We start from the raw sequence: 25,216 nt of genomic DNA, 5'->3' as shown, positions 1-25,216 counted from the left end.
ATCACAATGGGGTGCAAATAATGATAGGTGGTACGTCTTTACTGCCTGTAGTTAGCGGCTATAGGTCGGATCTCAGCCGCCATGCCTCTAATAGAAAGCGGCTGGGCTGCTATCCAGAGCCCCTGCCCCTGCCCCTGGAGAGAGGTACAGGTGGAATTGGCGCAGTAGCAGTACCAGTGACACTCTCGCCATAGCATATCAAGCTGAAAGTACCAGTACGGTTGCTGCTGCCCGCGGTACCCCATACCAGTCTGCTGCTCTATTACCCCGTATCTCTCAAGCTGCTAGCACCAACTGCAGTTGCCACAAGCCACCGAGCAAACGCGGGCGGGACTACTGCCGGTGAGCCCCACACCGGACCAGATTTAAGGTCTGTGCACCTCTTGTTGTTCGCCCTTGCCGCAGCTGCGGACGTGCCTTCCGCCACGACCTCAGTTACGGATGTGATGGTAAGGCAAGAAGATCAAGACTGAAATAGATGCCTCAGGTGCTGACTATTAAGAAGATGGAGCATACAGAGGAGCGCAACAAGAAAGAATGGTATATTTACTGCTTCACACACGAATTCGCTGCTGCCATGCACGTCTACTACCATACCTCAAAAAGCATACCCACATACACGCTGCATGCATGCGTGGATGGCCAGGAAAAAAAGTATTTTTTTGGGCCACAATGGGCGTCACAAAGGGTGATCAGTTGCTCGCCGGCCTCAGAGCAGGATAGCCGCTCAGCAGAGGCCAACCAGAGCAAGACATGGCCAGCCGCATTACTTCATTCTTGGGAGCTGTGCCTTGATACGTCTGCCGCAGAGTGCAGGGGCTCTGTCTCATGGACAATACCCTTACCCAGCTGATGCAATTGGCCCGTCCACGCCGGCAGCTGACGGATGAGGATGCTGCTGCTGCTCTTACGGCCTCCCGACTGCAGGCCATCGCTTCCCTCTGCCTACGGACTACACGAATATTGGTTATCGTGCGTTGGAGAGAGGCCGAATGCCTGGTTTGTGGCTCCGTGGCACTAGCGGTTGGGCGAAGATACTTGGGCGCATGCGGCCGCCAGAGTCAGGTTTCCTCTCTCGTTGCGCAACCAGCCACCGCTGTGCCGCGCTTTCAATTTGGCTGTGCGGCAATGAACCACTGATTCCCCGGTCAACAGACTGTGTGACGCGGCTCTTATAGAAGTTTGCTACCCATTGACTTTACTCCAGAGCGCGGTGCTAATGCATGTGCGGAGTAGGTCCCGTCCACGTTGTCAGCTAAGCCAGAATATACAGGCAGAGTCATACCAGCTTTCAACTGTTTCGGACGGTTGATGATGCCGGCGTGTCCGCCGGATGCCAGTCCCCGATACCATATTGAGAGCTGCCGATGAGTTGTCTCGACACCTTGCCGCCAGTTTGCCAGTTGCTGGCAAACACATTACATGCCCCCTCCCGTCTTAGCAGCAGGGCTGAGTGGATACGAAATAGCAGCAGTACGACCTGATGCTACGTACATTTGGGGGAAACCGAAAAAAAATAGATGGAAACTGCACTGGTGTTCGACCTGCGAGACCGCCTGGAGGAGCCACCTCTCAAGCTATGATGGGTGCATGCATGCATGTACTAACGCGCCTCTGGCATGGAGGCTGTCTATAGCTTTGGTTGACTGTTTGCAAAAGCACACTTGGATGGGCTGATGGCATTTCACAAAGAGTCGACCAGTAGGGTGTTCCCCCCTGGAATATTAAGATTCGTGGTAAGGCGGACTGTGATCTATCGCTGCTTATATGAATATGTGCATACATGCGCATGTGCGTATCATGCTTTCAGTGTGGACATGTTGGGCAACGAACCAACGAGGGCGACGAGGGAGATCCAGCTGACAATTAGGCTTATACGATGTTTGCCTGGTAAGCTAACCTTGCGAATGCAATAATATTTCCGCTTACATTGTACTATCAGGTAGCATCATAAGCATGCGAGCGGCAGATACCACTAAGAGGCGTGAGAATGCCCAACGGTAAGATCGTCCTCCCACTCAGAATGAGGGCTGCCGCTGATGAAGTTTTGATAAACAGGACTCTGCACTTTTAGCAAAAGCCGCCTTCGATCTCTTGCCGCTTTCATGTTTGAAGGCCTTTTTTCCCCCTAAAAGGTCAATCTTTTTCAAGTGCCCCGTATCAGCTGTAGCTGGCACCATAAATTGTGTGGCGCAAGTGGTGGAGAGCGTATGTCAACTGCATTAGCGGCCTGTTAAGGCTGAAGTCACTGGATACTGCCCTACATATTATTGCAACATCGCGAGTTCTGGCCCTTCACCGGTCGAGGATCAGGGAGAAAAAAAAAGTGCCAACGCATTGCTTCTAACCCTTTCCTTGGAACATGTACGTCTAAATCAGAACTTGTACTGCAGGATCGGATACTAAAGCTGCCCAAGAGGGGGACAAACTGCTCAAATGAGCATGGGACAGCGGCGGGGCATTCCTCGCGATGACAACGAGCGCACACATCTGAAAGCTGGCAAAGCGTCGAGAAGGGGTGTGAGTTGGGCACCAGAGCGGGTCCATGATTCTCCCTCTCTTCCAACTTTTCTCTTCATTAGTTCAGAGCGACCGGATATTCACTCTCCAAGGACACGCATCAAGTATGTCATGAAGGTGGCCCAAGATAGAGATGGGTACGTGCGCGAGTGAAGCGTGCACACCTGACAACGGACAGGGAGTTATATGATGGCTGGCGCCATCCCCAGGCACAAAATTTCACATATGCTGTGCGACGCTTTAGCATGTCTTGCACATCGGTGCGTGGATAGGCAGGCATGGTCTACAACATCCCTCTGCCTATGCGCCAGACGAACTGACACGACACACGACAACATGGCACGACACGACACAACATGAGTTTGCCGTCTAGGCTGCGAAGTGCATGCTCAAGATACAGCTACCTTGCAGCTCTGTAGGTAGCAGGGAAAGAGCACGCTGGAATCGCGCAAGGAGCACATGCATTTTGGTTTCCTCTTCCAGACTGGAGCGGAGACGAAAAGAGGAGATTGAGACATTACCCAAGAGTCTGGCCATTTGTGTCTGTCTCGCAACGATGGAAATGGGTATGTTGTACCTACGTGCGTGCTGCTGCTGAGGCTCGCTTGCTTCACACTAACAGAAAGAGTCGCGCAAAGCAGATGTAGATCCGGCGGTGCCTGTCGATGCAAGCAATCAGGGATTGGATTCGGAATTACGGCATCGACTCGTGAATCTCAGCTTCGCCCGACCCTTCGAAAAGACATTCAATTTCAACATCATACCACGTCTACTCCTTGCAGCACAGAAGAACGTATCCTTGGTGTCCCTGGCAAAAAAAGATTCGCTCGCCCCATCGCCGCAGTCCGAGCCGCTTTCATAAACCCAGCCTTCTAACTCGGCGTTTTCTCTCGAAATTGGTCGACCCTCATCATCATCTGCGCGCCGCCCGATGCAAGACATTACAAGTCACGGCTGACTTTGAAGCCTCATCCGAGGGATGATTACCTGCGACTACTAGTAACATGTGGCACAAGGTTGATTGGTACCCAGCACACGGACGGCGGCTGGCCGCTTATGGCGACCCTTTTCCCAGCTGCTTCCTTACTCATGCGCTCCTAATCTCTCTCACGTCCCATTCTCTTGTTTTCCATGTCGTTCTACAGAGGCCCCCACAAGTCTCTCTTTGTGAGGCTTGATACGGCGCTCTCCAAGCATCCACGTATCGTTGGGTCTGAGTACCTATTTGGGCATTCGTTGGGCGCCAAATTATACACTAACAATACTCAGTGCTACATGCTCTCCTTTTTACGTTTCTTCTTGCTTTTCTCATTTAAGATTGGATCCATTCCGTTGGTTACAAAGGCGGTTACAAAGAGACCATGTAATCTCCCTCTGCGGTGGTTTTCCGTCTTCGTCATTCAGAATTAACGGTCAACTTTGCGCCATTACTCTAGCGAAATAGATATGGCAGCTGTCTCCTTACAGTAGCCAGTTTGACGAGACAGCGCACCTTTTGAGCACACCACGCACGTCGCCATGGTGTATGCTTTGGCCTCTCACTTCCGACTTTGATGGCATGTGGTACTGTCATGTGGATGGATGCTGGAGCTGCCTGTTTGCTGCTGCTTGGTATTCCTTGCAGGCGGCGAATTAAACAGAATGAAAGAGTGGCTTGGATAGTGTATCGGGCCCCATTTACATTAACCGATACGCTATGCCGTCTCCCCCTTCAAAGAGTCGGTGATGATATTTGAGGGGCTGTGAAGGCAGAATGTCACGAGTGAGTACAAGCTGCACTCAGGAGGCAGCAAGCCGAGACATGCAGAGAAGCGATGTCACAACGCTATCTGCTCAAGCCCATTGGCTGTTGATGGCCTTTACGCGTCGCCCCTTGGCTGTTCTTGAAACGAGCGAGTGAAATTTCCGCTTGGAAAGAGTTCATCTCTTATGAAAGCTTCCATTCTTTTGACTCCGTCGTTTTGATTGCGATTTCATGAATGAGAATCTCGTGAGACCCCTGAACCAAACCCAAAGAAGGGGAGAAAATGGGCACAGGCATCACACTGTTTTTAGCAACAACAATAAATGGTTCCACAAACGAAGTAGTAACAGCGGAAAAGGACTCATGCACTGTCATTGCCGCAAACTATGGCACGTAGCAACCTTGACCTTCTACAATGTTTGACATGAATAATGTATTCACATAGAGTCTCTCCGCTGTGAAGTATTCCTGCCGCTTTCCCATCTCATAGGACAGGCTGTGCTCCAATGGGGTCCATCAACAATCCAACGGGAGCATGAGTCTTCCCGAAGCCGTCTTATTAGAATGCCGTCTCGTACGCTCCCCGTTCCTCCCCTGCTTGCGGACAACACAGGGTCTGACCTATCAATGTGAGCCTACTAGGTGGTCAAGCTGGATTTTCTATCCTCCCATTTCATCGCGTGAATGTGGCGTCTATGCAGTGTGATTTGGCGTTGAGCCGCGTTTTCTGACATCCAATGGTTTGGTAGGGTCAGGGGGGGGACTGCAAGAGATGAGAAAAGATGGCTTGCATACGGCTTGATGTGATTGGGTAATAGATGCTATTGCTTTTCATCCAACGAGCGTTGAAAGTTGACGAGGTGGTGAATAAAACTTTATGAGAAGTAACAGCTAGACGGGAAGCCCCTATTCAAGGTTTCTAGGCAAGATACTGTGTGTATTACTGCATTACAGAACAATGAAAACAAAATAAGATTTCCGCTCTTTTGTTACCCAAGGCAAAAATTGAAACCCTTTTCCGTCCCAGATGTCTGGTTCAGGCTTCCTAAGCCCTCTATTGTATCACGGAATAGTTTAATATCCCTTCCCGTCATGGCATCATGTAAACAAGCATACAACCTTCCCTTTATTCTTGTACAACGCTGCGGAGTCAAGTCCCTATCCGGATGAATGTGACCTCGAGAGAGGAACGGTCTAAGTTTACCGGTCCAAGTGGAGTAAACAAGCCGATGAAAATGAAATTGCAGAGTAGCTCTGTGTTACTTATCTTGTCTTCTCTAGAGACATACGACTGCCCTCAAAATTGCGGGGGGCGGTGGTCATGAGGTATGAAACCTGTCAGTGCTTGCTTATTTGACTTACGACTTCACAGGGGAATGCGACCCAAGGTGGTCGGTACAAGTACTTTGTAATGAGCCAGCAAATTGTTATCTAAACACAGCTATGCTATCAGGAAAGCTTAAAACTATTGCTCGTTCCCGTGAATGACGATATGCTTCCAATCAAGGGCTTCGAATCACCGTAGTATTTGACGCGGTATGTCCCTGGCTGCGCGTTGCCGTATGTCTCCCAGGTAATGTCCACTTCACTCTGCCCCAAAATGAAATTGGTCCTTCGCCATGTGTAAACGAGGAACCAGTCCGAGTCGTCACGCACCTGCGTCCATGATCCGTCGCTGCCTTGCTGTTCAATTGCCGCAAAAGTTTGTTCTTGACGGAGATTGTTGCGCGGGTTAGCGGCCTGGAAGGTGACATTGACAGTATCGCCGATGCTATATGCGGGATTTGGCTGCACCAGCACGCTGCCAAAGTTCTTGCCCGACGGTGAGCTGTCTTGTACGACACCCGTAATAAACGAAATCATGCTATTGCGGTTGTCTGGCGGAAGTGTACCTTGAGAGGGAGTGGCAGTCGAGTTAGGGAGGAGGTAGTGCATGTTGCTGACGGTAAGGTTGATATAGGCGTTGAGCTCATTCCTGCCGTAGAGGGTGGAGGCTCCCTCATACCGTTGAACATCGTACTCTTCAGGAGTGGCACAATAGTGAGCATAGCTGTTGGCAGGGCCGCCCAGGACGACGATGGGACTCTCATCGAGGAATGTGGCAGCCTCTTTCGCGACTGCGGCCTTCCAGCGGCGACCGGACATGGTAGTAGCTTCGCTGGGGCTGATGATGATGACGAGCTGGCCCACTCGAAGCGTCTGAACGTCCACGATATTAGGGGTCCACGCGTACGGCGTGCTTACCTCACCAACGTCCAAAAGAATAGGCTTGGGCTGCTGGCACGCAACTTGCTGAGGGCCCGGTGCCTTTAGCAAGCCACCCACAACTCCCCAGAAGGGGTTATCTGGATTTCCAGACTCTCCCTGAGTGAAGTCGAAAGCGCCAGGCCAGTCAGAGGTTCCGGCGGCAAACGAGTATCCGAGAGCAGCCGGGCAGGTCTGGGCCTTGGTACCATCTGGCAATGTAAAGTTAAAGTACCGCATATCCTGAAAGAAGTGGAAAGATTTGACCGAAGATCCAGTCACCGGAGTACCCGATGAGTCTATACTATCCTATAAAAGTGTAAGTCGAGACTGCTGTAGCGAAAATCACAGGCAGGAAGAGCTAATTGAGGGGAAAAAACAATTCAAGATGGCTAATGTTTCACTTACATAGATGCTCTGGGCTCCAGCGAATTGCCTGCGTCCCATCTCGTGGCAGCTCTTGACGCCAAGATCCAAAGCCTGGAAGTCAGGTCCTCGGCCATGGCAGCTCTGTGACTTGCCATCTGCGCAAGTACTGTTTTCAAGACTACACTGCTGGCCAGATCCATCATCACACCACGCGCCAAGAACATTGGGAGTGGTGTCGCCAACGTTGGCTTGGCTGAATCCAGCCACGAAGCCTTCGGCAGCATTGGGGTCATCGGCCATGGCACTCTCGAAGAGCCACGCAGCAACGCCCTTGTTGTCTCCAGAAGCATGAGTGTTGTTTCCAAGCATGGAAGTGCCATGGACGGGGAACCACGACAGAACACCAATGTTCTTGCCATCCGAAGCACGCTGGAAGCGGAGGAGAGTCATGGTAATATCGGTTTCTGCGTTATACTGAGCACGCTCCTCATCCGGGTTATTGAGATAGGCCCAGAGTGAGCGGTTGATGGCACCATCGGAGATGTCAGTTGAGCCAACATCAAGGTATCCTTCCTGGAGGTTCTCATGAGCACGCTGGACGGATAGAACGGCACCGTTGACAATGGCTTGGTAACTCTGCTTGTCCCAGCCAAGAGATGTGATTTGCGGCAGCAGATAGTTGAACCAGGCACCAGGGCCAGAGTGGCTGTGAGTTCCCGTCAGCGCAATGTTGTTCTGGCCATAGACGCTATATTCGCTGCCCAGAGCTTTCAGGCCGTCCAAGAGCCCGTTTCTCATGGCAGTGTCTCCGGACTGCGTGTCGAGGACCAGATAGACGAAGCGGTCATTGGGGTTGTTGACGTCGGCAATGATGAAGGCGCGGCTATACAGACGCTGGCGCAGGCCAGAGCCCGTCTGGTCAAGGTTGGCATATCCAGCAAAGTTGATTTCGACGACGGGGCCGGTGATGTCGGCCTTGCCAACGCCGATGAGATACTGCTGGCGATCCGCATTGGCGAACTTGTTGAACTGGTGCAGCTTGGCTGAGCTGATGGCGCTGAAGAGCACCACCGACAGAAGAGTGAAGACGCTCAGGACCGAGAGGGCTGATCGGGCCCTGCCGAGGGTGAGCGACGCCATGCTGAACGATGGAGATCGAGCTGGCTTGGCTTCTTCAGCACTGATGCCGAGAGGGGCCTTCTCCAGCCCCGCCGCTGCGTCTTCCATGCAGTATTTATGTCTTCTGTATGTCGTTTCTTGTTTTGTTAATGCCCAATTTCGCGAGCCGGGAAAAACAGCTGCGCCGGACCACTCGACGACAAGGGAAGCAGCATCGTTATGCTCCTGCCGTTTGAGACATGGCGATGGCGTCCAAGGAAGGGGCGGCACGTCCGGCTGCCCTCCATCTTGTGGGGCTCGCGCCACTAGTCCTGATGCAGCCCTGGTTTACTGCCCTTGGCGGATTAGCTGGAGCGATGGTTTGGACGTTCCTGCTGAAGGGTGCTGCTTTTGCGCAAGCTAGATGGCGGGGATGGCTTTGATTCGATGCGCGTATGGAGCTTTAGCATTAACTCGCTGCGACGATGGCTCTGACGCTGGTGAAAGCCTCGATCTAGACCAGAGTACATTATAATTTCACTTCTTTCTTCACCTCCATCTCCGTCTCTACGTCTTTGGTGTTTAATGTCTTCATCGAATTCATTTTCCACTCCATCTTCATCTCATTGTCTGTCTTTACAAGACCCAATGCTTGATGTGCGATACCGACTTGTCCTCCTGATCTGCTTGTCTTACCCACTCGTCCACCATACAAAGAATGTGGAGGCGGCCATTGGGCGGTGCGGCCCAGGTAGTATCAATTGCCATCGTCATTCATGCGACCCCATTCCGCGCAGCACGACTCTCACTCACACCTCGTATAGTTATAGTAAAGCAACCTCAGTTGGCGAGAAACCGCTGAAGAATCCACGCGAAACCGGGGCATTCAGTTGCGCCGTGCGGTGTCTTCAGCGCCCAACTCCCAGTGGATCACGGGCCATGCGTAGCCGACTGCCGTCACATCGCGCAGCGTGAAGGAGGGAAGACTGCCCTGATCGCAGATCTCGTTAGAGGCCGTTTTGTTGCGCTGCCTGCGTAGCTGCCTGCCCCTCTCTGCTGTTTCTTCCATCCATTATCAAGCTTCGTCTCTGTTGGCTGTGGAGCTGAGAAGTGCGGGGAGCGCTAGAAACAAGCGCAATGGGTCACCCGCCATCCCCGGCTCCATAGGGCAAATGCCAGTTGTGTCTGCCGAGATGTGCGGAGTCCGCCCATTGTAGGTTGTCTGAAGTTTTCTTGGCTTTGTTCTCCATGGGTCGTAGATGTATACATGACATGTCCGGATCTACAGCGTATAATGGCAGATCAACACGTCATTAGGGCATCGTGTGTCAGACGCGAAAATCTGAGAAGCAGGTACGGAGTAGATGGACGCGCTCGGATTATCGCTAGCTCTAGTCAACCGGCCATAAGCTTGAGATGAAGCATCGCATCGTCACCACCCACCCGTCAACGGGATGGTGGGATACACTAACTGAGCGTGGTGTCAAGGCCGGGCTATTCTGTACGTCACCTCCTTGAACAGCATCATGTCCGATCGCCTGGCATGAGCCTCGGCCATGGATTCGAAAACACAAAATCCCTTGTCATTTGGCTTGTGCAAATGCCTAACCTGCGATGACACCCAAATGGGCACTCAACACATATTTCGAGCGCTTTCTTTATACCTAGTAGTTATTCCCGGTGCCACAACCATAGCCTTGAATCCCTAGTAAAGCTACCTAGCTAAACAAAAACTCTTACCCTGTAACTCCTAGGGGCAACGCAGCGGCGATGGGAAACATCTTATTCATCTTAGACAAAGTGACCAAGTACGGACGGGGTGCTGCCCTTTTTCAATGACAAATAAACTGATGCCAAGTGATGATTTATTATGCTGATACTTTATTTTCATCAACTTCTACCGAATGTCTATGTATATACCTGCCACTTGTTCGCGCCCGTTATCTAAACTCCATCAAAGTCGTTATGCTTATTCGTAAGGCTGCTGTTATGCTTCCAAGCATCCACATTAGCAGATCCTCCCTCGCTTATCATCATCACTTCTATATTAACAGTCCAAAAACCGCTAAATAAAAGACTTCATGTACATAAAATCTAAATACTCTCATTGCCAACTCTCATTATTGCCGTCATTGCTTCGCTGGGCGCGTTATCGTCAATGGCTTAAACGGCCTGCGAACCCTATCAATCCCCGGCGGAGGGCCCAAGCCTACTGGACGTCTTACGCCGCCTCTCGCCGTGGCCGAAACAAAAGTCGTCCTGTGGAAGCTGGCGGCAGGACGGTCCGGTACAGGAGCAGGTTCTGCAGGAGTAGCCTGCTCTTCTTTAATTGCCTTGGCGTCGTCGTCAGTTGGCCTTGGCGGGGAGCTAGAGAAGCAGTGGTAGCGCTTCTTGGAACTGCCGTCTTCAGCTTCTTCTTGCTTTATTACGCTGGGCCGATTCAGAGCATTGCCGCTCACGAGTTTGTGTTTTGCCAATGATGGATCGACGGCGGGAAGCTTTGGCAGCTCGGGGGCCTTCGCCTCGGTAGCTAGCCGGGCTGCAGAGCGGGATGCCGCAAGCTGGTACCGAGCCAGGGACATATCGGGGCCTTTAAACCCAGTCATTGGAGTCGCTGGCTTGTTTGAAGAAGTTGTTGTTACGAACCCGAGCAAGCTTGACTGATCTGCTTTTCGTCGGGTGGTGCCCATCTTTATGGCCTTTTTGGCTGCTGCTGCCTTTTCTTCTTCAGCAGCGGCCGCAGAGAGGACGGTTTGATGCGTTCCAGCCGATACAAAGCCGGGCAAAGAGGCCATAGTAAAGCTAGACGCTTGTTCCATAGTCGTACTGTATTCCTTCTTCCACTGCCGTTCTTCGGGAATCTCTTCGTCGCTACCATAACCTTGGTTGTTTACACGCTGCCGTTTGGATCCCTTGGAGCGATAACCTTCTGAGTCACCGAGTCCTTCTGGGTCTCTTGTGTCGATGGGATCTATTGGGAACAGATTATCCTCCATAGAGAACATGGGCGGAATCTTGTCAAATATTGCCTTCTCACTGGGGAGATGTCTCTTGAGGATTTTTGCGGCTGCTTCTAGGATTGGTCTGTTAAACGATGCCCCTTGCTTAGCAAAAGCCGTCGACTCAAAAGGCGAAACAAACGGCGATAGCTCAACCTTGCCACTCATGCCCTGAGATCCGTACAAAGGACAGCTGAGATAGAGCAGCACCTGCGCTCTGGTCATTGCTACGTAAAGCAGTCGTCTTTCCTCATCCAAATCCTCTGCTCTGGAGTGAGGAATTGAGCCGGCATAGACGGCTGGTATAAACACTATGGGCCACTCGAGTCCCTTGGCAGCATGAATGGTTGATATAGTAATCACTGATTTCTTCTCCGCCCCTTCATCATTTTTCTGAGCGTCGGATGCCAGCGCTATGTTTGCCAAGAATCGGCCCAAGGTGCTGTCGTCTTTGGCCTGATCAACATCCTCAATCTCTGGCAACAGCTCCTCATCTGCGTTTGCCGAGTCCCGCACAAAGTCGTTAGCCAAGCTGAGGAACTCTTGAACGTTTTGCCACCTCTGCTCGTGATCTTCTGGATACTCGGACTCTAGGTATTGCTTGAAATCGAGCTGCGATAGCAGCTTCTCAATAAGATTAATCAACGTTTGCTGGCTACTCTCGGTGATTTGCTGAGCGTGGCTTTGAAGATTTAATACCATTCTTATTAGTTCGGCATTTAGTTTCTGCTCCATCTTGGGTAATATTTTTGTCGTTGCTTTGCGGCTGCCTTGACAGTGCTTTCTCAACAGCGACCACAGGCTCATTTTTTGCTGCTCGGCCTCTTCTATGAGACGCTTGACTGTCGTGTCTCCAATTCCGCGACGGGGGACGTTGATGATTCGTGCAACGGAGTCATTGTTATCCGGCTGATATACGACACGCAGATAATCTAGCAGAACTTTGATCTCCTTTCGTTCGTAAAACTTGTGACCGCCAATCATCCGATAGGCCAGCCCCGCCTTGCCCAACGCTGATTCGATATGCCTTGAAAGGGATGCAGATCGTAGCAGAATGGCTACGTCTTCATACTTGAGCATCTCCCCAAACATTGTGACAGCTCGTTTAATCTCGGAGACAATCCAGTCACCTTCTGCAGCAGAGCTCTTTAACTTTCGTAGAACTGGCCTTGTGCCTTTTGTATGAACCGGAAGAAGCACTTTTTGGTACCGCTTCTTATCTTGCTGAATAACGGTTAAAGATACGTCGAGAATTGACCGAGATGACCGGTAATTTTCTTCCAGCGAAATCTCATCTGTTTGGGGAAAGTCCCGTAGCAGTCGGTACAGGTTTCGGATTTCAGCTGATCGCCAGCCATAAATGCTCTGGTCAGGATCACCGACAATCGTTATGCGTTGACGAGCCTGGCCAAATAATTTCATCAAATCGTACTGAATACCGTTTGTGTCTTGATATTCGTCAATGAGAACCGCTTGAATGTTTGAGACACAAGCTGGATACGCTCTCAACAACTCCACGCAGCGCACCAATAGGTCGTCATAGTCTAGTAAATTTGATCGTTCCAAGTGCTCCTGGTATTCCCTGTAGCATTCATTCAAGGACGGATTCTCAAGCTGCTTCTTGTTCGAAGGAGGGTCGGCCACATGGCCCTTGGCTTTTTTCTTGCTGATCCACGATCTCGCATATCCAGGGTCGATGTTGAAGTCATGGCGTTTACATATGCGCTGAATGATTGCCCTCGAATCGCCATCATCTGCAATCCCAAACTTGGAATCAAGGCCTATGTGTTTGCCATAGGCACTGAGATACCGCCGGGCAATAGAGTGAAAAGTGCCGAGCACGATTTTCTTCTCACTCTCCGGGCCAAGGACTTTGCCGATTCGCTCCTTCATCTCACGGGCTGCCTTGACGGTAAATGTAGCCACGACGATGTCTGATGGCTGGTAGCCCGTTTGCTGCACCAGCCACACAACGCGTGATGTGAGAGTATGCGTCTTGCCACTCCCCGGGCCCGCCAGGATGGCAACTGTTGATGCATTGGAAGTGACAGCACGGCGCTGGGCCGCGTTGAGCGACTGCAAGATTGAGTTTTCGGCAGACGCCGTTGACATGACGCAGCTCGAAGCGAAAGCCGTGGTGTTTATACCTGGCTAGGGACAGAAATTTGGCATCTGAATGGTAGTACAGTATCTGCGCTCTAAGCCAATTACAGCGCTTGCAAGGTCAATATTAAGCAACGGATGAATTATTGGCATGAGCTGATCTTGATGATTTCATCTCATCTTGCGAATTCACCACTTCACTGGCGTCGCCATCCAACGCGTCGATCCAGTGGACAGCCAACAAGGCGCATCGCGAACTCACGTGACTTGATTGTTTTAGTAAGCTAGCAGTCACGAAGCGTGCTTTTAGCTAGGGTGCACTGTTTACTAGGTAGTAGGTAGGTAAGAGGTGTCGCATCTCATTTTGTGATATGAAAGAATGCACGCAATGAGAGAAAACGTCATCCGTCATCTTCTGTGCGCTTTGGAAGTGAGCATCATACTCTACAGAGAACCGCCCGGATGTGATGGGTGACGAGTGATGAGCGCTGGGTGATGAGGAATACATCAAATTCACATCACAGAGACTAGTTGCCAATATCACAAATCCATGGCTCTAGATGGCGTGATTCCTCCTCTTTTAGGGTGAGGCTATCTGCAGAATGGCAAACCTGTCAACCTGTCAAGTCCAGTCTGAGCCATGAATCTCCAGCGACGGACTTGAGCCCATCACCAGATGATTAGCCGCATCTGCTCTGGCGGTGTGCCTGTGCCTGGAGATGTGACGAGACACACAGGCTGTCTTCTGGGCACAGCGCGCCGATCACCGCTAGCAATGTGGCTGGAGGGTCAGCAATCGCCATGGCACTTTGTCACGCTGCTCTTATTGGGAGAAATATGGACGAATGAGCTCGGGTATCACTGCTGAGGCAAGGATAGATCCTGTCTCAGCGCCGGCGCTTATTAGCAGTCATCTAGCGTCGGTTCTCCGCCAGCAAAGCTGAGAGAGACGGACGAGTACGTATACGCATATATATAGAAAGAAGATGACGGGAGTTTCAGAAGCGTAAGGAGAAAACGAGCTTATAATGTAGAGGAAATCCCAGAAACTTGGAACAATACCCACAGCCAACTTGTTGATATGCGTCGTACCGGTGCAGTCAACGCAGCTTTTTTCTTACCTGGCTGCAGCAGTTCAATTCAATCTGATGTCCCGGTGTTCCCCAGCGCCCGTCCCCCCCTGTGGGTTAGGCCTGGCGGGGCATGCAGGTGGCGAGCTTTAGTGCCTGCATCAATGCTGGCGGTCGGGCCAATCAGGGCCCAGCAGCGCCCGTCACAGCAAGGTCGGCGCTTAAACCACCAACAGCCATCCAACCACAGGCGCTCGATGCATCGTGTTGCTGCTCCCAGGCCACGGCCGCTGGTGGCACGCCATGTAACCGCCCATCATGCACCGCACGCAGCGCCCAGCCACTCAGCGTCGCGCGAGCCGGGAATCTCCTGCGAACCCTCGCCCGGCCCCACGAGAGAGCGCCGGTCTCGAAGCCTCCCAGCATCGCCAGCCGCCGTGACGGGGCCCTATATACGCCCCAAGATGCCGCATATTTCTCCTCATTCATGTCACATCTCTCTCGGGTCATGTTTCGCATTTCAAAGCCAGGAGGTCCCATATCGCAGTGATCGCCTTCATAAGAGCGAGGCCGGGTCTGCAACATGCTCCCGGGGATTCTTCCTTCATCATCGTCACTCGTCGCCGCCTTGTCTTCTGTGCTTCTCTGGTCTGTCGCTCATTCATCGCCAACGTTTGGATCTGGATCCTCCACTCCATTCATCACAAAGAGAGATACTGTTAGAGACGGTCCGCCGCTGTCTGCTCGGGTTCTGCGGGATACTAGAATTCTTCCTGTGCAGATTGGTGGCATCGTTGCGGCATACGGTGTTTCGTTGGTGCTGGTCGCCATCATCTTACTTGCGCTATCAAAACGACGCAGAGAACATCTTCGGGGAAGCGATATACCCAGCTACGTTTTCCAGCCAAACTTTCCGGTTGCAGAGTTTCAGCAACAGTTTGAATTCACAAATCAACAAGCCGAGGGCCATATTGTCCCTCCCTTGGTAATTCCAAAGTCAGAGTACTACCACTCTGGTCCTTACAGCGCCCGAGTCTTTGACCACAAGAACGGCTCATCCTCATACGTCATCCCATCGCCTTCTTCATCTGCAATCCCGTCAACTCTTGGAGTCTCGCCGCTTGTAGACCAATCAGTCGTCGCAGCAGATAGAGCCATGGCGCAACAACAGCTTGAGGAGATGTACAAGTTCGTCATGGAGCACGAGGAGGCAAAGCAGAAGGGGATCATTCTCGAATCCCCGGTTGTGGCTCCGAGCCCCCAAGAGTCGACGGCATCTGACAAGTCCAAGGGCCTCTTATCGAAGAAGAGCAAGTCTAAGCCTGCCGGCCTCAACCTGGCGGCCGCCAAGGAAGAAAAGTCCCAGTCAAAGACTTCGGCTCTCTTCTCCTCCCTCCTTTCTCCCAAGAAGAAGGCAGCCAAGGGCATGAACATTTCGTCTCCCATCATGACACCCATGTCGGGGACTTTTCCTCAGCATGAGTCTCGAGAGATGAGCGCCATTCCGCCACGACACTATGCTCCTCCTCCGCCACCGCCTGTCCCGACGGACCAAGTGCCATATGGCGCCTACAGAGCTTCGGGTGCCCCAATCACTCCGGATATGTCACCTCAGAGCATTCAAACGATTGATGAGCGTATTGGAGCCTCTCTTGATCGAAGCTCGAGGACCACTTTGCCATATACCGAGAGAGACCCTGAGTCGGCCACCTCGGATCACTCGCAGGTTCCTCTGGTCGGTCTCCCATCATCTCCCAAGCCTGGAAGCACGTTTCCTTCGCTTCCTTCGCTTCCTTCTTCACCACGACCCGGTGCCTCCTTTTCTCGCCCTAACCCTCCCTCTGCGGTCCGAACCGGCGGTGCTCTCCCCCTTCGCGCTTATGAGGAGCAACTTGGTTCGCCTTTCGTTACCAATCAGACCACCAAGCAGACTGTCTTTGAGAGGACCGGCCCTCTATCGCCCTCGGGCAGGACCCCATTTACCGCGAGCGCCGTGCCCTACTCTCCGTACCAGCCATATACCCCCCCTCGTCCCAATCACTCCCGGCTTGGTCACCAGGGAGGATCGCAAGCGCATGAAGAGAATGGTCCCCAAGACGCCTACCTTGGAGATGGTCAGGAGCTCTGATGACGTCTGGTAAATAGGTGGAGGAGGCCCCTCATGAGAACTGAACTGATAATTGTTTCATGCATTTGTATTTCATTTTTTCAAGCTTCTTTTTGTTAGATAATTTTGTGTGGGCGACCCCAGGGAGGGCAGCCCTTGGTTTTTTTTTCTTTTCTTTTATCATGTCGCCGTGATTTCTCTTCTCTTCTCTCGTTCATCAAAGCAGTGTCACTTCCCCCAATTCAGACATTCTGTTTTTTTATTTCTTTTCATATTTTATATACCATTGATTTGGGGCTAGGAGCAATAAGATTGAGGAAGAAGGAAAAATCATACCCGCATACCTATTTTTTTTTTTTTGACGACTGATGAGATTTTTGGAGGGAATATTTTCATAAGCTTTATAGGCATATAAAATATAGTATCTCTCATGGAGTATTTAGTGTCTCTGAAGAAATGGTTTATTGGTCTATGAGTGATGTATGCATTGTGTCATTTGGAGACTGCCCTATGCGGTTGAATTCTGTTAAAACGACCTGAGATCTAATGGCAGCAAAGAGGCACAGAGATATTGACAGTTACTTGGATCCATTATTCAACTTGGTAATTGAGGCTATATTTGATCTTGCTGTTTATTCGGTGCTATACAAAACTGGCATGTTTTTGCAACAGGCGAATGCAATAACGGATCTGGTGACTTCTTCTGTTACCGCTATTTACCCCTTTCATTCTTTTCCTTTCCATCTTCCTTTGCTTTTTTGTCCTATCTTTTTTCGTCCCCTCTCCCCCATTTGGTTACCAGATGCAGCAAATAGGATAGCGCATTGTTAGACTATGGTAGCTGAAAGGAAGAGCTGTCTCTCACTTGCATTAGGTCCACGGATAGAGCCGCGATGTCCCAGCCCTTTTCAATTTGGACCACCCATGGCTCAACTAGGATGTTGATACTGAGGCCATGTCCAGTTCCTTTTTCAGCTGCTTTAGCTTGCTTCGAACTTTTTCTCATAGTCTCCCTTCCCCTCTTCTCTTCTAGGCATAGCTTTTGGAATTATCAATATAATGCAGTTACTACTGTATTTGTTTTTTCCCCTTATCATTAGTCCCCCTTGGTGGCCCAGAATAGGTATGACTACATGCAGACAGGCCCTCAAGCGACCAATGCTAATTAAAGTGAGTATGCCGATCTCAGCCTCTTGCATGAAATAATTCATGCAACAGCAGTAGGTAGCGGGAATAAGAAAAACCAAAGAGACCAGGAGCCTATCAAAAAACTCCCAATGGAACGGCCACGACGTCATTTGTTACAGCTCACCTGAAAAGACAGAATGTCGTTGAGACTGGGGAGGGAGGTAGCAGTATGATGTAGCATCCGTTGACACGTTTGTTTCTACTAATCCATGCTATGGATCGAGTCTACTTTGTCGATTCAAACGGGGATGCCCCGTACGGAGTACAGACATGTACTAGGTACAGTTTGATTAGTAGCTGTATGCACCGCATTGGATGCCTCTCGCTTTCACTCTTTGACATGGTAATCGCGACAACAGGGTATCAATGCCATGTGTCTTTGGGTTCACATTGGGCATCTGTGGCCGAATTATGCATAGCATGTTTTCTCGTTGGTGGGCGAAGACGAAAATCTTTGCCGAGTGCAGGCAGTAGTACCCAATTGCTCATACCCAACAGTGTTACTCTGCAGCCTTTCCTCAGCCTCTGTCTCTAATGGAAATCGACGAGAGCCTACCAGTGTGTTGGGGATCAAGCCTCGCGAAATCTTTCCTCTGCCCATGATACGTCACAAGGTCCGCACAAGCGTGCGTGCCACCCCAAAGGGCTGCTAAGAGTGCTTGAGGCAGGATTTACGCCGCGTGGGCGACGGCCTCGCTTATGCGCAGTCACTTGGAGTGCGGGATCAGTCAAGGAAACCAATATTGACTGCAGCCAATATCGATCGACCCGCTCGCGGGAGGCGGGGAATATGCACGGGAGACAGGCTGTCACCATGGATTGGGACTAGCCAAGCCGGCTCAACCATCAAATGAGGGCGCGAGGGCATGACCACATCGACATCTACAGTACTCTAGGCCTCCATGGAGAGCGAGTGCTGGGCCTGTCAGGGTTGATTGGCGCAGATTGTGCACCACAACGTCGACGATGACTCCAGGCATGGGTGGCGAGCCAAGTCCAGCGATTGGAGGCTGGAGCGGCAGCTGAGGCTACATGCTGGCACAAGCAGAGGGCCGGGAGATGACAGGTAACATGTCGACTCTGACAACTCGGTGGCCTGCCGCTGCTTGGCCTGGGGCAGAGACCGAAAGTCAGTAGCCAAGCGGTAATTCGACGTGTCGCGGCGGATGTGGCTCCGCGGGCAGCTTGATTGGTCCCCGGCTCGAATCAGGGAGGCTCAGGTCGATGTCGCTGGCAGATGTGCCGTGCCGAGCTGGCAGGACCAACAGCCAACAAGCATGTTCCAGATTCCGCATTCCGGCGAGCCTCTAGAGGGCCAATAGTGAGCCGCAGCTGAAAAACGGAAACGCCACAGGCTAGGAATGTGGGCATTTCGCAGCCAAGCAATGGAGAGGCGAAGGGCGAAGCAGTGCTACCTCGGTGGTGGTGGTGGCTCTAGCATGGCCCTTGCTTAGGTGCCGGACTCTCGCTGTGCCCCGAGCCAGCCATCAGGGTCTGAAGTAGGGCTGTGGCTGAGGGACTAGAACAGCTGGAATTTGCCATTTTGCTTTTTAAATCCTGTTCATTTCCATATGCTACCGTTTTCCTTTCTTTTTAGTCTTGACTCGGGATGGACCGGCATCCATCCCGGCAGGAAGAAGGAGCTGAAAAGCAGAAATCCAACAGGCTGGCGTTTCCCCAATACATGTAGCCGGCTCGTTTGGGGTAGCGCAGGAAATGCGCTCACGCAGCCAAGCCCACGGCTGAAGACATTCTCAAAGTGACTCAAACAACGGCGACTAGGCAGGGGTGGTTTGATAGCAGAGCGAATAGCGAATGGCGAAAGCTGGAAATCCCGAATCCAACCAAGATGCTCCGTTCTTAGTACTTTTTGGTACGGAGCACGCCGAGCCAAACCTTGAGCTATAGTGCGGCCATTGCGGCGATGGCGGCGGCGATGGCGGCGAATTCACGTGGCCATGTCTCTTTTACTAGGGCGTACCTGACGGTGGCTATTATGGATTCTTACGCTGAAGAAAAAAGTCCAGCATACTACAAGTATAGCAGTGTAATTGCTTCTGCCACGAGCATTACGGAGACTTAACGTGGACAGTAGGACCTCTTCCACAGGGCTGACGGAGAGCATGAATCTTAGCGCCTTGCAATTGAGCCACAAAAAGGCAAACGCTACATGTGCCAGTGTGGCGGCTCTCATTTCTGGCAATGTAATGCAATAGACACAATCGCATTGCGCTAATGGGATTACGTCGCCGCCGAGGTTCAGCTCGCGCCTCGCGTCGCTTGGCCCTGCGCTTTCATATCGCTGAATCGTCGAGATGAAGCTCAGATTAAATGACAGGCAGCCGGGCTATACACGTATGAGGGACGATACAAGCACGGAACATGAACCATCTCCTGGATGGATTATTAGCCGGGTGTCGGGGACTCGTACTTGCAAAGTCACCCGCTGGGATGGGGGACCGCTGCCATTGCATCCCCAAAAATCGCAATGTCGTTCGGGCTATTACCGAGCATTTCCTTCGGTACCGCCAGCTGCCCAAGGCGCATGTGCTTTGCAAATACGCCGCGGTGCCCTCCAGCACGAAAATGCCACGGCCGCTAGCACCATTCTGATACGGATGGGTCTCCCATGCGTCCTGGGCGGCAGCTCGCCCAAGTGATTGTAGGTTCCCAGTACTTGGCGCCGTGCGGCAGCTTGGGCGGACGTCCGGCTTGTCTTACAGGCAGCCGGTGGTACAGGTACTGCGTTGTACAAACAGCGGCTGCACAGAGCAATACGGAGACTGCAGCATCCCGATGTCGATATGCGCGTGTTTTTCTGGGTTTGGCATGTGGTCTATAGGCATATTCACCCCACAAGTACGGAAGCACCTGCACCAAGTATGCCTGCTTACCTGCTGCATAACGACGAATGTCGTTAAAACAATACGATAAAAATCAATGACCGAATATCAAAAAGAATTAAAAGAAAAGAAAAAACCGGGCAGCAAGAAATAGGGAGGTGGAGCTTTTGGCGCTGTCTCAATGAGGCAGTATCCATAGTGTACTCAAGGCTCTTGTCTCAGGCACCTGCGCGTCGTATCATCACTGCTAGAACGCGCCAGGTAGCAGCTACCGCCGCCACCATGTAGCTGCCAAGGGAGGTGGGGGAGTTTCGGGTAGGCCTTTTCGCCTTTTAGCTTTTTCCCTTTGCTCGTTTGGGCGTAGCCTCGCCTGATATCGGTTCCGGATCGTACGATGTTCCTGTGCAGCATGCTTGTCTCATCTCGCACACCTTTCTTTTGGGCAAACCTCTTCTTCCGGCTGTCCGTACCGCATTGCCGTGGCTCCAGTCAAGAAGGCTTTGCATCAGCAACAGCAGTCATACGTGTATCATATCAAACCGGATCGAATCGAGCCAGGAAACCGCATCACTTCCACAATCACACCTCGATCTGCCTTTGGCCGGCGATCTCCATCGATCCAAGACATCCAGCATCTGCCTGTCCCGTGCAGCGCCATAAGCCGGCAATCCATACCACTGCTGGAGGGATCGAGAGGGATCGAGACCAAGAATCCGAACACCACTATATACCGTTACGGCGTTAGTGCTGCCGGGCTGAATCAAGAACCCCCCCCTTGGCGCTGTCTTGTCCCGTCGTCGTCACTTCTCAGGGCTTTCCCTTTTCATAGTGCTCAATACCCAAGTGCCGTGCCGTCGTATCGCCTCTCCTCTCTCCACGGAGTAATAATACTGCGCAGTAACACTTGCGCTTCTTGACATTACCGTCAAATCTCATCGTCTCGCCTGCAACGCCCTCCCTGGCCATCCACCCCGTCGGCAGCGCTCACTGGTCTCAGCAGCTCCGCCCGCCTTAAACCGTATCCTACCACCTGGGTCCGCCAGGGAAGAAACTGGAAAAAACAGCTGATCTGATCGTGCTATCGCTCGTGAGAGCGTCCACAACTTCTGCATCACTCAGTCCACTTCGCTCGTCGACCGCACGATTCTCTCCCAACAGTCGAGTGACATCCCAATTAGACCCTGACGCTTTCTTCACCTGGCCTCCGATTCTGCCCATTCTCGGTCTGTCGAGCCCGGTTGTCGCTGCATGAGCTGATCCGAGAGCTTCCCCCGGTCTCTGCAGCCGCCATCCCCCCCCCCCCAAAGCGCCCTTCCTCTTCCCCTCCCATGGCCGATGAGGATGGCACCAGCGGGCTTGGGTTTGACGACCCGAGCTTCGGATTCATAGGCGGTGGCCCCGTGCCTCTCGATGCAATCTCAGATGCTCCAATTCTACCCAACGGCGATCCTTCCGGCGCTTTCCTCGATGCTGGCGTCTGGTCTTTGGATGCCTCGCCCCAAACCACATCGTACGACATCAGCAGCGCCAGCAACACCGCTCTCCCCTCAGCGCACCCAGGATACCTGTCCCCGTCCTGGCCAACCCCGACATTCGACCCTCAGCAGCAGCAGCAACAGCTGCCTGATTCTTCCGGCTTTGGTGGCTTCGCAGTGCCCAACGTCGATCCTACGTCAGTCTACCTCTCCAACCAAGTGGCCAAGCGGGGCGCTGCCATCCCAGTGACAAAATCTCCCCTACGCTCTCTCACCAAGTTGAGTCCTGCCGTGCAGGAACAGTTGCGAAACATCGCAATGCCCCCTCATCTTCTGTACGGATCGCCCAGGAGCGCTTCCAGCCCCGAGTCGGCCAAGACGGGAATCGGCTCATCGCCCGACATCTCTGGAGGCTCCCACCGAGATTCTCGGAAGAGAAAGATTTCGGCTGATGACTATGACGACGATGATCTTCTTGAGGAAGGCGGTAAGCCGGTCAAGAAGACTGCTCACAACATGATTGAGAAGCGCTATCGCACCAACATCAATGACAAGATTGCCGCCTTGAGAGACAGTGTCCCCAGCTTGCGCATCATGTGCAAGAGCGCAAGAGGAGAGGACACGACCGAAGATCGTGAAGAATTACACGGTCTCACACCAGCCCATAAGCTTAATAAAGCAACTGTAGGTAACCTCAGTGTTTACGGTTTTTTTTTTCTCAAGACGCTACGATTAAGGAGGCGATGAATATCAGAATCACTAAACGCTTGATGAATAGGTTTTGAGTAAAGCCACGGAATACATTCGGCATCTGGAGAAGAGGAATAACAGACTCCTGGATGAAAATGGCGTCATGCACCAGAGAATCGCCGCTTTCGAGAAGCTGTTCATGGCCGGCGCCATGAATGGTTCCATCCCTTCGATGCAGCAGCCCACACCGATACAGTATCCTCAAGACGGCCAATCCCAGCAACAGTCACAGCAGGCCCAGCAGGCCCAGCAGCAGCAACAACAACAGCAGCAGCAGCAGCAGCAGCAACAGCAGCCGCAAATGACACCCTCTCCGCTTGAAATTTCCCAAGAAGGCGGTGCAGGACCCGCTGGAATGATCGATGTTCCAGAGGATATGAAACGAATCCTTTCTGCCCAAATGGCGAACCAGCCATATCCCGTGCCTCAGCAACAGCAATTATTCCGCCCGAACCCATCAGTGGTCGGCCAGCAGCAGATTCGACAGATGCAGCAGCAAGGGCAGCAAGGAGGATGGAACAATGCGGGCCCCTACTTTGGCAAACTGATGGTGGGCTCGCTCGCCGGATTGATGATTTTGGAAGCAGTTCGGGAGGACGAGACCAGTAATGAAGAGCCCCAAGGCCGTGGTCTATTTGCCGTCCCCTTGCAGCTTCTCAAATACCTCCCATCACAGCTTCATTTGCATTGGGCGGGAATTGAAGCCGGCATCCCCCCTGAAATTCATGCTCCTCTTCGGCCTGATGCTGTGGGTTTTCATACCATCAGTATTTTCCTTTTTCAATCGAAGCCCTAAGAAGCAGCAATCTACTGCTATTCATCCAGCTCCTTCTCTCGCATCTCCCATCAGTGTTCGCCGTCGCGCTTGGGAGACGGCGATCCAGACTGTCTGGGTACCTCACCACAACTTCTTCCTGGAAGCCGCCGCATTGATGCTAAAGACGCTCAAACTTAGCGTACGCAATGTATTTGGCGTCCATGCCTACCAACTTTTGACCGGATTGACCCCTGAGCAAGAAGTGGCCCGGGTCAGCGCCTGGGCTACCGCTCTAGATGCCCAACTCACTGGTGGCGACGCAGAGATTTGCATGAGCCGCCTTATCCTAACACTTCTCGCCTCTGGAACCGTGCCGAATACACCCAGCGGTCTAATGCTCAAAGCGCTTCATGTTCGCGTCCTATTGTGGGATCTAGGTCAAAAATGGTATCAGCTAGGACTCGTAAACTTCTTTGCCGCCAAGATTGCACAGCGACAGTGGAATGCCGCTCGAGACCTGAACCAAAGACTGATGAATAGCTGCCAAGAAGACGAGGCCTCCGAGGAGAAGCGACTGGAACAGATATTGCCCGACCACTTGGCTGCTTTGGTCGAACAGGACTGTGATAAAGTCCTCACTACCGCAGTAATTCAACGAGCTCACAACTTGGCCTTCAACTTGGAAACGACATATAATGCAATCCCGATTGACGGTATGGATTCGGTAGTTGATGATACCGCTATTGGATCTCCCATGGATGCCCTTGCGGCTTGGTGGTCAACAGCCAAGGTACATGATATTTTGACGAGCACACTATCCGATAACGAAGCGGCATCAAAGGACCAGGGAGTAATGGAACTGGCTGTCCAAGTCGCGCCCTTTGGCTCTCATGCTCGAGCACGGGCGATTATGGCCCGTTCTGTGCTTGCTCATTATTGTCGTGGGCAAAATATCGCCGCCGCTGTTCAAGTTCTTCGAATCGACACCACCACCAGCGAGCTTATCGAACCCATGTCATTCGCTACCGCCGAATCGAATCCCTTTGCCAATCCGGCACCCTTTCCTCCTGCCCAGCCAAATACTCCTAATCCCGACCTGGAGCTTTGCCTGCGCTGTGCAACAGCTTCAGCCCACATTAAGCGCTTAGGTGGAAAGGTCGCTAGCAACAAAACATACGTCCGAACCTCTGTCGAAAAAGTGATTCATCTATCAACGCAAACGCAAATGTCGCTTTTGAGCTTTACATCCGTCATGGAAGTTTTAGAGCAGATATTAAAGCACAAGGATACGACAAACAATTTTGCGCCGCTCGTGGAGCAGCTGGCTGCCATCCTACGGCTTTGGATGGGCAGTCCACTGGCGCTAAATTGCGGTGTACCACCCGATCTTCAAGACAAAGTAATTAATCGATGTATAACCGTGACGAAAAGAGTGGTGGGCATGGATGTGGATACTGGCTACGAAACCATGACGGACGACGAAGATATATTCCGATGATTGACGACGGATTTTGCAGAGTGAGAGGATTTCAATCGACACGATTCACAACTATATTTCAAAGTTTTGCCTTGCGATACTGATACTCCACCTCTCGTTTTATCTTTCGGCCCTTTCGGCCCTTTCGAACGTTTTATCCTCTTTTACCAATTTGTCTCTATCTCGAGACCAGCTAAAACAGGTTTATGATGGAAGACGATAGTGTTTACAAGACGATGTCCATCCGGCCTGCGAAAGTGTGTGTATATAGAAAAACTTAAATCCGGAGTGACCGGCCTCATTACGATGTTATTATGCTATAAGGAAGGGAAAAAAATTTCTAGAAGGAAAGTTGGCAGAAGCGATTAGGGAAATTGACCCTTTGTATTTTCATAACCGGACTTTTTTTTTCCCCCATTTGCCCGTTACTTCTCTCTTTTATTTCTTGTTTCTTTCCCTTGGAGCTATTTAC

General features: G+C 51.8%; 8 protein-coding genes across 8 annotated transcripts; 5 read left to right on the top strand and 3 right to left on the bottom strand.

Moving 5' to 3' along the window:
* Window positions 1–81: 81 nt before the first annotated feature.
* TrAtP1_008784 (uncharacterized protein) lies at window positions 82–853 on the top strand (the record flags this gene model as incomplete). The annotated part of the gene is made up of 3 exons (XM_066114049.1): window positions 82–144; window positions 195–449; window positions 506–853. 3 exons carry the CDS (start codon window positions 82–84, stop codon window positions 851–853), a joined length of 666 nt encoding a protein of 221 aa, XP_065970142.1.
* A 2,229-nt stretch (window positions 854–3,082) lies between these two features.
* TrAtP1_008783 (uncharacterized protein) lies at window positions 3,083–3,382 on the top strand (the record flags this gene model as incomplete). The annotated part of the gene is made up of 2 exons (XM_066114048.1): window positions 3,083–3,086; window positions 3,159–3,382. The coding sequence occupies 2 exons, from the start codon at window positions 3,083–3,085 to the stop codon at window positions 3,380–3,382; spliced, it is 228 nt and encodes a 75-aa protein (XP_065970141.1).
* A 2,285-nt stretch (window positions 3,383–5,667) lies between these two features.
* Window positions 5,668–8,222, bottom strand: TrAtP1_008782 (uncharacterized protein). The gene is made up of 2 exons (XM_014087012.2): window positions 6,917–8,222; window positions 5,668–6,817 (listed from the first exon to the last, which is right to left on the bottom strand). The coding sequence occupies exons 1-2, from the start codon at window positions 8,102–8,104 to the stop codon at window positions 5,714–5,716; spliced, it is 2,292 nt and encodes a 763-aa protein (XP_013942487.2). The 5' UTR covers window positions 8,105–8,222; the 3' UTR covers window positions 5,668–5,713.
* A 1,629-nt stretch (window positions 8,223–9,851) lies between these two features.
* On the bottom strand, window positions 9,852–14,198 carry TrAtP1_008781 (uncharacterized protein). The gene has a single exon (XM_014087011.2). It carries the CDS (start codon window positions 13,084–13,086, stop codon window positions 10,105–10,107), a length of 2,982 nt encoding a protein of 993 aa, XP_013942486.1. The 5' UTR covers window positions 13,087–14,198; the 3' UTR covers window positions 9,852–10,104.
* Window positions 14,199–14,330: 132 nt separating this feature from the next.
* Window positions 14,331–14,687, bottom strand: TrAtP1_008780 (uncharacterized protein; the record flags this gene model as incomplete). Its single annotated transcript, XM_066114047.1, has 1 exon — window positions 14,331–14,687. One exon carries the CDS (start codon window positions 14,685–14,687, stop codon window positions 14,331–14,333), a length of 357 nt encoding a protein of 118 aa, XP_065970140.1.
* A 43-nt stretch (window positions 14,688–14,730) lies between these two features.
* TrAtP1_008779 (uncharacterized protein) lies at window positions 14,731–16,275 on the top strand (the record flags this gene model as incomplete). The annotated part of the gene is made up of 1 exon (XM_014087010.2): window positions 14,731–16,275. One exon carries the CDS (start codon window positions 14,731–14,733, stop codon window positions 16,273–16,275), a length of 1,545 nt encoding a protein of 514 aa, XP_013942485.2.
* A 5,338-nt stretch (window positions 16,276–21,613) lies between these two features.
* On the top strand, window positions 21,614–23,306 carry TrAtP1_008778 (uncharacterized protein; the record flags this gene model as incomplete). The annotated part of the gene is made up of 2 exons (XM_014087009.2): window positions 21,614–22,444; window positions 22,539–23,306. The coding sequence occupies 2 exons, from the start codon at window positions 21,614–21,616 to the stop codon at window positions 23,304–23,306; spliced, it is 1,599 nt and encodes a 532-aa protein (XP_013942484.2).
* Window positions 23,307–23,442: 136 nt separating this feature from the next.
* Window positions 23,443–24,765, top strand: TrAtP1_008777 (uncharacterized protein; the record flags this gene model as incomplete). The annotated part of the gene is made up of 1 exon (XM_066114046.1): window positions 23,443–24,765. One exon carries the CDS (start codon window positions 23,443–23,445, stop codon window positions 24,763–24,765), a length of 1,323 nt encoding a protein of 440 aa, XP_065970139.1.
* Between the last annotated feature and the right edge of the window lie 451 nt (window positions 24,766–25,216).

The sequence above is a fragment of the Trichoderma atroviride genome, chromosome 4 (assembly GCF_020647795.1).
Source record: "Trichoderma atroviride chromosome 4, complete sequence".
Lineage (NCBI taxonomy): Eukaryota > Fungi > Ascomycota > Sordariomycetes > Hypocreales > Hypocreaceae > Trichoderma > Trichoderma atroviride.
This window is presented reverse-complemented; position numbering and strand designations above follow the sequence as displayed.

Excerpts from the sequence above, each read along its gene's own strand:
- TrAtP1_008782 (XM_014087012.2), bottom strand. The coding sequence starts at position 8,104 with ATGGAAGACGCAGCGGCGGGGCTGGAGAAGGCCCCTCTCGGCATCAGT. Across the intron at positions 6,818-6,916 it reads CTGGAGCCCAGAGCATCTAT|GATAGTATAGACTCATCGGG; the intron begins GTAAGTGAAACA and ends ACACTTTTATAG.
- TrAtP1_008781 (XM_014087011.2), bottom strand. The coding sequence starts at position 13,086 with ATGTCAACGGCGTCTGCCGAAAACTCAATCTTGCAGTCGCTCAACGCG.